Source organism: Triticum aestivum, chromosome 7B (genome assembly GCF_018294505.1).
Source record: "Triticum aestivum cultivar Chinese Spring chromosome 7B, IWGSC CS RefSeq v2.1, whole genome shotgun sequence".
NCBI classification, from domain to species: Eukaryota; Viridiplantae; Streptophyta; class Magnoliopsida; order Poales; family Poaceae; genus Triticum; species Triticum aestivum.
Genome location: NC_057813.1, coordinates 39,860,444 through 39,872,285, shown reverse-complemented (window position 1 = coordinate 39,872,285; position 11,842 = coordinate 39,860,444). Strand labels below are relative to the sequence as shown.

The 11,842-nt window shown below is 51.2% G+C and overlaps 2 protein-coding genes across 2 annotated transcripts; one reads left to right on the top strand and one right to left on the bottom strand.

The window, feature by feature from the left end:
- Positions 1–2,608: 2,608 nt before the first annotated feature.
- LOC123158794 (uncharacterized) lies at positions 2,609–4,474 on the top strand. The gene is made up of 3 exons (XM_044576635.1): positions 2,609–3,524; positions 3,610–3,986; positions 4,078–4,474. Exons 1-3 carry the CDS (start codon positions 2,750–2,752, stop codon positions 4,228–4,230), a joined length of 1,305 nt encoding a protein of 434 aa, XP_044432570.1. The 5' UTR covers positions 2,609–2,749; the 3' UTR covers positions 4,231–4,474.
- Positions 4,475–8,834: 4,360 nt separating this feature from the next.
- LOC123159466 (acyl transferase 15) lies at positions 8,835–10,432 on the bottom strand. Its single transcript, XM_044577308.1, has one exon. The coding sequence runs from the start codon at positions 10,344–10,346 to the stop codon at positions 9,144–9,146; it is 1,203 nt and encodes a 400-aa protein (XP_044433243.1). The 5' UTR covers positions 10,347–10,432; the 3' UTR covers positions 8,835–9,143.
- Between the last annotated feature and the right edge of the window lie 1,410 nt (positions 10,433–11,842).

Here is an 11,842-nt window from a genome sequence, read left to right as displayed (position 1 = left end):
CGTAACATGCAAAAACAGAACTTTTGAAAAAACGATTATTGGTAAAAACTGAACGTAATTACTCGCTATCCGAACAACCACTAAACATAATAGTATGATAATAACATTTTAATATCATATAAGTAAAACATTCAATATCTTCCAGTTTTATAGAATTTTTTCATATCATACAATAATATTCATTTGGGGTCAATGTTGCAGGAGGATGGGGGTATTGATGAAGATGTGAACCATCGAATCAAAGCCGGATGGATGAAGTGGCGCCAAGCTTCTGGCATTCTTTGTGACAAGAGAGTGCCACAAAAGCTAAAAGGCAAGTTCTACAGGACGGCGGTTCGACCCGCAATGTTGTATGGCGCGGAGTGTTGGCCGACTAAAAGGCGACATGTTCAACAGTTAGGTGTGGCGGAGATGCGTATGTTGAGATGGATGTGTGGCCACACGAGGAAGGATCGAGTCCGGAATGATGATATACGAGATAGAGTTGGGGTAGCACCAATTGAGGAGAAGCTTGTCCAACATCGTTTGAGATGGTTTGGGCATATTCAGCGCAGGCCTCCAGAAACTCCAGTGCATAGCGGACGGCTAAAGCGTGCGGAGAATGTCAAGAGAGGGCGGGGTCGACCGATTTTGACATGGGAGGAGTCCGTTAAGAGAGACCTGAAGGATTGGAGTATCGACAAAGAGCTAGCTATGGACAGGGGTGCATGGAAGCTTGCTATCCATGTGCCAGAACCATGAGTTGGTTGCGAGATCTTATGGGTTTCACCTCTAGCCTACCCCAACTTGTTTGGGACTAAAGGCTTTGTTGTTGTTGTTGTTGTTGTACAATAATATTCATTTATTTACAAATATTAATATTCGCATCGGCATGCATATTATTCACAACATTACATCAATATAAAAAATATTAACAAAATTACGGCGTCATTTATACCTCAGCTCCAATATGGATGTGCTTGCGAATGCAATTAAGCGTCAAAATAGTTTGAATAAATATCTGTCACCTGTATTATATGAACGGAGTCAACCTATTATCACTTGAACATCAATATTACACACAGATTTTTTTTCTGCTATCAAAAGTATGAAAATAGCACTTGCATGTATGTAGACCTACAGTTTCCTAACTATAGACTTAGTAATAAATGTACCACATGAAATAACATACCACATGCAATGAACAAGCAATTTTTTTCTTAATTACCGTATTAAGACCTTCTCACATCTCAATACTAATAGACGCAGCTAACATTGATACAACATATTCAACCTACTCTTCTCAAAAAAATAGTATAAATGTTGCATCTGTCATCTGCAAATTTTTCTAACCTCTAAGCACTTACATCGCATAGCTAATGATGAGCTAAAAGACTAACTAATTATCACCGTGCATGCACAAAAAAAATCATATATTGCAAAGCTCATACCTCGTTCTTCCCGTTCGTACTTCACTTTGCACGGTAAATCCTACTCCAGAAACTCCAAATGACTCCTCCAACTGCTGAAATAATGCATAAAACAACATAGAATACACACTTAGGAACTAATCAAATAGAACAAAAATATCATGCATGCAAAGTAAACCAACAAAAATGGATAGATCTTACCTTAATCTACATTTTCTTCAACTTCACCATCTTCTAAATCCAACTCCAGCCAAAATCAAGAATGAAAGTGGCTACCAAGTTTTTCTTTCTGTGTATTCTTGTAGACTTAAAGAGAGCAGAGAGGTAGAGAAGGCTACCAGAGATTTCCGAGAGAGAGTGTATTAATAGAGAGGACCGCTATATTGTCGGCAGAACGAGTTAGAACTCACCTACCATGGCCTCGGATTCCAGCATCGTGGTGTCTCATCACACGCAGCAACATCAATGCTCTTGGGTGTGCGGCACGAAATCACACGTACAAATCAGGACGCGTGAGTGTTGTCGCTTCGGCTACATACAGAAGCGCAAATCACGCAGGCAGGCGGGAATACGATTCCAGATTATCGGAACTTGTGGCAGAAAGCAAAAAAATAAAAGCATTGCCATCGAATTTGGTGTTGTCACCTCCGCTGGAGCAGCAAGTTTCGCAGCATCAGAATGAACGCAGTTTGTCATCGGAATCAGCGTTGTTTGCTAATCTCGGCTCGCAGCAGCAACAGTAGTGCCGCCTGCTGCGGTGGCGGCGTGGCCCACCGGCTGGCCCCACGACCTGCACGGCCTGTCGGCCTGCGAGCGACAGCGCCAGCAGGGGCTGCCTCGCGCGGTGGCGGCATGGCTCACCTGGCCCGCCCTGTTCCGTCCGAGCGACATGCACTATACCAATCGCGTTTTGCTTGGGTGGCCACCTCCTGCCGTGGCGGCAGGGCCCGCCGCCTCCTGGCATGGCGACAGGTGCCACGTGTTGCCTGTCACGCCTGCCGCCACGATCAAGAGGGTCTTTTTTGTTAATTCCATCTGCAGTTGGTCTCTTTTGGCAGTTCGTTGGCGCCAGGCGGTCTCTTTCCACAAAAAATCGAGCGGAGGATCCTCGTTTGCCAACGGACCTGGGCGTTTGCAGGATGGATGGTCAAATGATTTAACGCAAGCTTTGATTCATTTAGACTATCCGTTGGATGGAGGTGTCCTGACTTGGCCTAGACTAGAAGACATCCAGCGTCCACCACCACCGGACCAGGCTAGGCTCCTCGGGAAGCCACTCCACTCCACTGCTACACTCCTGCCACTGCGAGAGGAAACGTCAGGAAGACAAGCAGGACGCCATGCCTTCGTCCTCCTCGTCCTCCCTCGAGCCGGACCACCACCCTGCCCTCTTCAGACAAGGCGACACCGAGGGCGCCGTCTCGTTCCTGCGGACGCAGCACGACGTCGACGCGGTGTGCGACAAGTACGGCGTCCCCAAGGACCGGTACACCGCGCGCCCCGCCGGCGACCTGCGCGCGAGCTCGCCCCCGCCGCCGGGGTGCGTCTGCCTGTACGCGGACGCCCTGGAGGCCGGGATGCGCGTCCCGCTCCACGGCTTCTTCTGCGACGTGCTCGCCCATTTCGGCATCGCGCCGACCCAGCTCGCGCCCAACGGCTGGCGCATCTTGGCGGGCTTCCTGGTGCTCTGCCACTCCGCCGGCGTGCCGCCGTCGCTGCCCGTGTTCCGGCACTTCTTCCTGCTGTCGATCGTCAACCGCAAGCACCGAGGGTGCTACTTCTTCCGATCCAGGGACAACTCCGGCCTGCGCTTCAAGGGGATGCCGAGCTGCATCAAGGACTGGAAGAACTCGTTCTTCTTCCTGTCGTCGCCGGAGCCGTGGCCTTTCCCCGTGGAGTGGGGCGAGCCGTCCAAGACCTCTTTCATGGTGCCGGTACTTGACAGCGAGGAGAAGAAACACGCGGCGAAGCTACTGCGCAGTTACGCCAGCGCCGCCGTTGACATCGATACATGTCTCTCCGACAGCAACCTCGCAGCCGCCATGGCACCTGCTGCATCTGCGCGGCGGCCGCCGCCGCCGGCTTCTTTTACTCGCATTGCTTCCGATTCCAAAGGTAATTGAACACCATCCGTAACCACTCCGATTCCCCTGTTTTTAATCGAGCTCTGATGTTGCTACCTATCGTGTTCGTGTGCTAGGCATGGATCCCTCTGTCTACGAGATGATGAAGCATATGCTGGCGGAGAAGGCGGCCGCTCAGGCGTCGGCGTCGGCGAAGAAGGCGAAAGCCGAGCCGGGCAGCCACGCGCCAGGGTCGCCGCCGTTGTGCGCAAAGAAGAGGAATCTGGAGGAAGCCAGCAGCGAGGAGGGCCCGCCTCGTTCTCTGCTGAACACGCCGCTGTCCGGGATGCGCTCGCCACCGCCGGGGTTTCCCATCAGCCACGACGGAGACGGCACGGGCTGGGAGGCTGCACGGGAGCTGCTGCAGGGCGCCGTCGCGCCACCGCAGCAGCGCGCGTTTGCGGCGACCGAGCCGTCAGATGTCATCGCAGCGAGCTATGTTGCGATTCTCCAGGTATGCCGTGCCAGCAAATGCGGTGTCAAGTTCTTCACCGGTGGGCGGCATGTCCGGAGTCTTCTGAACGATCGTTGTGATTTGTGCGCAGGCGGCGAACTACGTGTCGTCGTCCTTGGGCTACGCGCTGGAGCTGGAAGAGAAGCTGGCGGCGCAGGACGTGGAGGTCGCGGCGCTAGAGAAGCAGCTGGAGGAGACGAAGGCCGAGCTCGCCGCGGCGAGGGCGGAGTGGGACAGTGCGTGAGGGGCGCGCGCGGCGGCTCGCAGAGCACGCGCTGGAGCGCTGGAGGAGTGGTAGGGGAGCGGCACGGAGGACATGAGGCCGCGTCGTTAGGAGACTCGTTGTCCCGTGCACAGAGAAAATGGAGTATGTCATTGCCAATTTCTCAACGTATGCCTTCATTGAACTGGCATCAAAAGATTGGTTCGCGGCCTCTGAAAAAGAAAATAACATGTAATTCCTCAGCGTAGTCCTGTCAAAATCGCGACCTCAAGTTTCTTAATCTAGTCAAGTCTCAATGGTCAAATACTGCTGTGTACGAAGTTCATTCCTCGGAGGCAACCGTGGTCGGTGATGCCATGCGCAGCGCTACCTTTGCACTCGTGCACGGTACAAAATTTGCTTTCTCCCGTGAGACGAGGGTGCTATATTTAACTCGGAGCTGATAGGAGGTGAAGCCACTTGTGCCACGCCCCGGCTCTCCGAAAATCACTCTACAAGTTTCCAACGAAACAAAATTTACTTTAGCACCCGGACATAATATAAAATATCTACCATGTCACCAAGATTCAGAAGTTAATTCAAACTGTAATTTGAGAAACAGAAACAATAACCATAAATCGTGTTAGTGGCCCAAATTATAACCAGCACCATTCATAGCATGAAATGAGAAATTTTTTTATTCCTAGAGTTGCAGGTCTAACTTAAATCCGAATTTTTGAGACATGGTGAATGTATGTTATGCCTATGCTAAAATATTTTCATATGGTTTGACATTTGTAGAGTCTATGCCCGCAAATTATAAAGCTCAACTGTCCATCAAAACGTCCGGACAGCTCAGTCCGGACACTTTTTGTCATCCAACACGTGTATCAAACGTCAGTGGACCGGTCTGCACGTTCGAATTCTTACAAAACGGAAGCAGATCTAGGGGGTTTGTGGGCGTCCGAACAGCCGCCCAGTAGGCGTTCGACACCCCGGCCAACGCAAAAACCTTGCCAGGAGCCAAGATTTTCTGACTACGTCCCCCCCCCCCCCTTGCTTTTGTATTCGTGTAATCCGAGACTGAAGTCATTGTTGTACCTCCCACTCTGCCGCCCAGGGGCTTGCGGGCCACTATACCCGGGCGCCTATGCCCCCCTTCCATCCATGGTCTGAGCGTCGCACTGATACCCTCTACCCCTGCACATTTGTGTCCATGGTGGACGCCACACCTGACAAGTTTTTGCCAAAATGCCTTAGCCAATTTTGTCGGTATTGCTATTTACTTTGAAGTAAACACGATGGGTTAAGACGAGGAACACTTCTATGTCGAGTTCATTTGTAACATCAGATGAGGACGAATATGAGAATGAAACGGCGATGATGCATGCGGTTATTGCAGATGCCTAACCTGCGAAGGAGCATGTTCTCAATTTCAAGGGATCAATCAGGGACATCGGGTGATGAATCGGAATAGGGCACAAGGCACATGATGCTGATGGACGACTAATTTTTCCTTGATGCGCTATTTGAGGCCTCTTTTGGCCATCGATTCCAAATGAGACAGAATGTATTCGGTTGCCTCTACAATGGTGTCAGGGCCTATGATGACTAGTTTATTTTGAAATAGGATGTCACTGGAAACATTGGATTCTCTGGTTACCAGAAGTGCATGGCTACATTGAGAATACTTTCCTATGGCACAACTGCAGATTCATGGGACGAGTACCTCCGGATGCCATAAAGCACATGTCTCAAAGCCACGGTGAAATTTGCTACAGCGGTGGTCAAGGTGTTTGGACCGGAGCATCGGAGATAACCAACAGTCGAAGACATAGCATGGCTCATTACACTGTCAAAAGCAAGAGGGTGGCTAGATATGCCCAAGTGTTGGACCCCCAAGCCACAAACTGGACTTTGAGCGCATGCTTGATCGTATTCAATTTCCAGAGCAGTATCCAGTGACATTTGAGGATTTTATTCAAATACATCTATTTATTACTCATCGGGCAATTAATGATCAGCTTCATGATCTAGCTAAGCATTTGTGGGTGCTTCAAGGGTCGAAGTACAAAATGTGTGTGAATAAGTTGAATTCAAATTAAACTATTTTATTGGAAACTTCATGTTCGAATTGTAATATTTATATTTAAATTTTGGACAAGGGGTGACATTTATCATTAATTATTGTGTGTGCTCTATATATAGAGGAAAAAAGCAGGGATGGACATTTGGTGCATGGGGTTGGATGGCCACCACCCTATCTGCTATCTGCAAACACGTCCGCATTGCTCTGTCCGATAAGATGCACGGCGTTGGAGATGCCCTTCCAATTGTCGGGGTGGGGGTGGGGAGGGGGGGCTCTGAAAATTATGCCACCATCTTTTTTTCATGAAAATGTTTCTAACCCCAAACACTTAGACCAACTCCAATGGGGCGACCCATTTCGTTCGCCCGCGTCCGTTTGGGTCGGCGCGGAGAAAAGACGGCCCAACGCATCGACTCAAACGCACGCGCGTCCGCTTTCGTCCGCCTGCCGACCCATTCCCCAACCCTTTTTGAGCCGGATTTGTGTCGACGCAGACACAAGACGGGACGCGCGTGCGCGCCCTCTCTCCTCCCAGCGCGTGCACAACCTCCACCGCCGGCTTCGTGGCCGACGCCGCCGGCCATTTTTTCCGATGAAAAAGGATACATAGATTGTTCTTGCGTACATAGATAAAAGAAAAGATAAATTACTCGTCGCTATCCGACTCTACTCGGTAATGTCCTTCTCCGACGTCTGAATATAGGTGTCAGCAGCATGCTCGTCCGCGAAGTCCCACCCCGATATTTCTCGCAGCCTCAGTCTCATTTGAGCGCGTATGCTTGCACTCGCCTTAGCCGGCTCGTCGCTCTGGCCTCTCCGTCCTCTTCTGGACCGTGCGGAACTCGCCCCACTCGGCTCCCTCCGTCTCTGGCGCCTCCTGGTTCCCGCTGGCTCGACACGTAGGGAAATTCATCTCCCGTCTCGGCCGCCGGAGGCGCCACGCCGCCGCGTTGTACGCGCGGGCCGCCTGCTCAGCGGTGTCGAAGGTGCCGAGGACGAGCCGTTTCTCGCCAAATAAGTTCTCGGCGGAGAAGGCGACGAAGGGGCGCTCGCGGACTCCGCGAAAATCCAAAGCGTCGAGGATGCGCATCGACATGGTGGCGCACAGGCGGCAAGGCTAGTGAGAGGGGGCGAGACGAGTGGGCGGCGGTGGCGGACTGAGTGTGGAGGGAGCGCCATCTTTATAACGAACGCCGCCGGGGCGCGCCAAAATGCGCGCGCGAACATTTCCCGCGCTCTGGAGCGTCAAAGCGAGCGCGCTAGGCCGAATCGCCCCCCCCCCCCCCCCGGCGCGCTGGCATGATCTAAAAAAGCGCACGGTCATGAAATGGATCGGCGCGTTGGGCGCGCTGCCGACCCAAATCTAAAAGAGGACGGACGACGGGCGGGCGGCCCGACCCAAACAGACAAAAAACGGACAAAAGCGCCGTCCGTTTGAGTCGGCCCGTTGGAGTTGCTCTTACCACATCACCAATATAACTTCAACATAGGAAAAGGTACACCGACTTGAGACACCGACTTGAGATGTAGACGTACCCTTAAATTTAAAATCTAAGAGTTTTTTTAGGGAAAGCCTCTTGGTACGGCAAGAGCTTCTGCGGTAGCTGTGTCGAGTACATGCTCGAACAACTCAGTCACACCAGCCACTGCTTCTCCTCTTTGACTGCGAAGCACAACAGCAATCCAACAGCAATAGCATCAGTGCCGTCCTAAAAATATGACGCGTCGATGTTCAGCTTGCTCATACCCGTCGGCGGCTTCTCCCAAGAACTTCAGGAATAGGTTCTTGGGCGAACTTCCGAGAATAATTTGATGTAATTGCATGAATAATTTGGTTTAAAATTTTACTTCCTTCATTCCAATTAATAAGGCGTGCACGCTTACCCAAAATCCAATCCTACTTTGATCATATATTAGATCAACAATATATACTACTAACAACTTCTTTCAATACAAATTTAACGGTATAATTTTTATCACATATAATCCACGTTTGGTTAGTCTAATTTATGGTCAGAGTTAAATTTTAAGGTAACACGCCTTATTCATTCAAATGAAGGGGGTAATATCGAGTTGACTCGGTGCATCCATCCATGCATAGGCTTCTGTACCCTTAAACATGTACTCCCTCCACTTCATAATGTAGTGCGCCCGCGCTTTTCGAGATTTAAGTTTGATCATAAATTTAACCAACGTGAGCGACCACAGCGGGAGCAAAAATTATACCCAGCAGTGTCCCATGTTAGTTAAATTTATGGTCAAACTTAAATTTTTAATGATATAATTTTCGATGATAAACTTAAAATCTCAAAAAGCAAGGACAAACTACATTATGAAATGAAGAGAGTAACAGTTAATTTATTTGCGAAACCGCACACCCATAGGACAGAGGGGCAACCACTCCTCTTCAAGAATCTCCATGAGTGTAGTGTTGCTTTCCGTATCTATCAAACTAATCATCGTTTGTTCTACTCCCTCTATTTTTATATACAAAGCCATTTTATTTTTCATGTTAATATTTAACTTATATAATTTTGATCTACAAAACATGGTTTATATGTGGTAAAAAGTACAACATCAGAAAGTTCATTGAAATGTGCATCCAATGACATAGTACTTTTTTTGGCATAGTACTCACTTTTTGTTGATAAAAAAGTGATGCTTCTTCCATAATGTACAGGAACTAAACGAATTTGCTATTTTATTCGGATACATTGCAAAGAGAGGTCTGTTTTCATCTGAAATTCATACTACTACTAGTACTTGTTTCCATCTCAAAGAGACCTTCACATACTTTGGCTGGATTCTACGTTTGGGCAGCTGTGGTCGGGAGCGGGGCGGGGTGAAGAACGAGCAGGGGATCACATCACATTGCGGCGAGCTCGGCCAGGAAGGCGGCGGCGTGCTCCGGCCTGACGCAGAGCGACTGCACGTTGACCCCGTCCTTGCCCTTCCACGGCGGGCACACGATGCACTCCGGCACCACCATCCGATCCTCGTGCCACATCACCCGCGCCGGCGTCCCGCCGCCGAAGTCGGCCGCGTCGAACCCGATGCGCCGCCAGCTCGACACGGCCAGCCTGTTGTACAAGTCTCCCCCGGTCTCCGCGCCGCCGCCCTCGGCCTCGGCCTGGAGCAGAGTCTCCTTGCCGCGCCTGATGTGCCGCACCACGTCCCTGATGTCGCCGTCGGCCACCTGGGCGCGCGTCGCTCGCACCGACTTCATGATGGTGCAGTTGCCGTAGTAGCCGTCGTGCGCTCCGAAGAGCTCGCGCGCGTTGTTTGGGAAGACGAGCGGCGCGGGGGCCTCCGGGTCTTGGATGGCCGCGCGTGTCCGGCACCGCCACAGCACCGCCGTGACGGCTTCGAACAGCGTGCAGGCGCACTTGGCCTTGACGCGGCCGATGAGGCTCGACGGGACGATAATGTCGAGAAAGGCGCCCTGGCCCTCCTTCTCCTTGGGCTTCATCAAGGAGCGCCTCTCCTCCGCCGTGGCCGTGGGCGGAGGGAGATCCCGGATCGCGGCGGCCGACCTGACCGGGATGACGGACGGCTGCGGCATCCCGCGGGCGAGCTCGCCGACGGCCTGCAGGAACTGCCCAATCCCGATGCCGTCGGCCAGGACATGGTTCGACGTGACCCCGACGACGAAGCCGCCGCAGGAGAACTCCGTGACCTGCATCTGCAGCAGCGGGTCGGCGCGCCGGCAAAAAGGACCAGCGTAGGCGACGGCGAGATCCGCGAGCAGCGCAGGAGTGACCTTTTCCAGATCCAGGGCGCAGCTGGCGGACGCCCCCACGAACGGCACGCCCTCGTCGGTGCACACGATGCTGTGATCGGCTCCGGCGAGGCGGCCGCACACAGGGCGGTAGGGGACGAGCGCTCGCGACAGCGCCCGCTTGATGGTCTCGATGGGATTGTCGATCGGATGGTCGAACATGAGGAGCAATGTGCACGCGAAAGGCGGGATGCGTTGGTCGAAAGAGGAGAGTTGGACGTCGCCGGCCGGCGCCTGAGGTTCGGCGGGGTACAAGACCACCGGCGAGGACTTGCTCACCACAACGCTCATTGCTATCGATCTGCCCAGCGCTGCTACAAGGAGGACCTTGATTTACTTGTATGAGTTCGGTTCATATTTTTTGGCTGCAGCTATGATTTTTATAACATACTGGTCGGAGCTGAGCAGGGGCTCAGTTGTGTATTTATTTAGTGTCAAGTTGATGCCTACCCAAAAATAAAGTAATCGAGTGTCTCATTCACCACCTGGCACTATATGCCAAATTGCCAATTGTCCAATAATTCTACACTTAAAAATTACAGGCTGGAATCATCTCTCGTTAATCTCTTCTCCCACTGATTTTCAGGAGTGAACCACACTTCCCCTAATATCCAACAAGAACTTGACACGTTAGCCCCATAATCATAACTCGGTACTAAGCCACCCGTGGCTCTCTCTCCGGAGCTTTGCTAGACCTACCTAAAATTTGCTACTAGGAAATTTACGTAGGAGGTGATGTGGGCTTGTTTGATTGGACTGCACAAGGCGCACCTGAAATTCAGGGGAGAGATTAGTGAGATTAAGGAGACTTCATTTCGTAAGTAATTTATGTAGTTAGTTCATCGTCGTAGCATTTTTGCTCTCCCAGCCGTCCCAGGCTTATGTCATTTTTTTTGAGAAACATGCTTTACTTTATTGATCAATAGAGCGAATTATAGGAATAATAGAAGTATCATGAGGGTGTAACAGCCATACATGGCGACCCTCCCCTAAATGTAAAGCATGTCGAGCTAAGCCATGAGCCTCCTTGTTAGGAAGACGTCTCTCATGGGTGAAAGAACAAGACTGAAACTCCCTGCTCGAGTCGATGATCTCCTGCACGATTGGAGCAATTGTACCCATTGAGGGAGTCCTGGATTAGGGGGTGTCCGGATAGCCGAACTATCACCTTTGGCCGGACTCTTGGACTATGAAGATACAAGATTGAAGACTTCGTCCCGTGTCCGGATGAGACTTTCCTTGGCGTGGAAGGCAAGCTTGGCGATACGGATATGTAGATCTCCTACCATTGTAACCGACTCTGTGTAACCCTAACCCTCTTCGGTGCCTATATAAACCGGAGGGTTTTAGTCCGTAGGACGAACAACAATCATACCATAGGCTAGCTTCTAGGGTTTAGCCTCTCTGATCTCGTGGTAGATCTACTCTTGTACTACCCATATCATCAATATTAATCAAGCAGGAGTAGGGTTTTACCTCCATCGAGAGGGCCCGAACCTGGGTAAAAACATCGTGTCCCTTGTCTCCTGTTACCATCCGCCTAGACGCACAGTTCGGGACCCCCTACCCGAGATCCGCCGGTTTTGACACCGACATTGGTGCTTTCATTGAGAGTTCCTCTGTGTCGTCATCTTTAGGCCCGATGGCTCCTCCGATCATCAACAACGATGCGGTCCAGGGTGAGACTTTTCTCCCCGGACAGATCTTCGTATTCGGCGGCTTTGCACTGCGGGCCAATTCGCTTGGCCATCTGGAGCAGATTGAAAGCTACGCCCCTGGCCATCAGG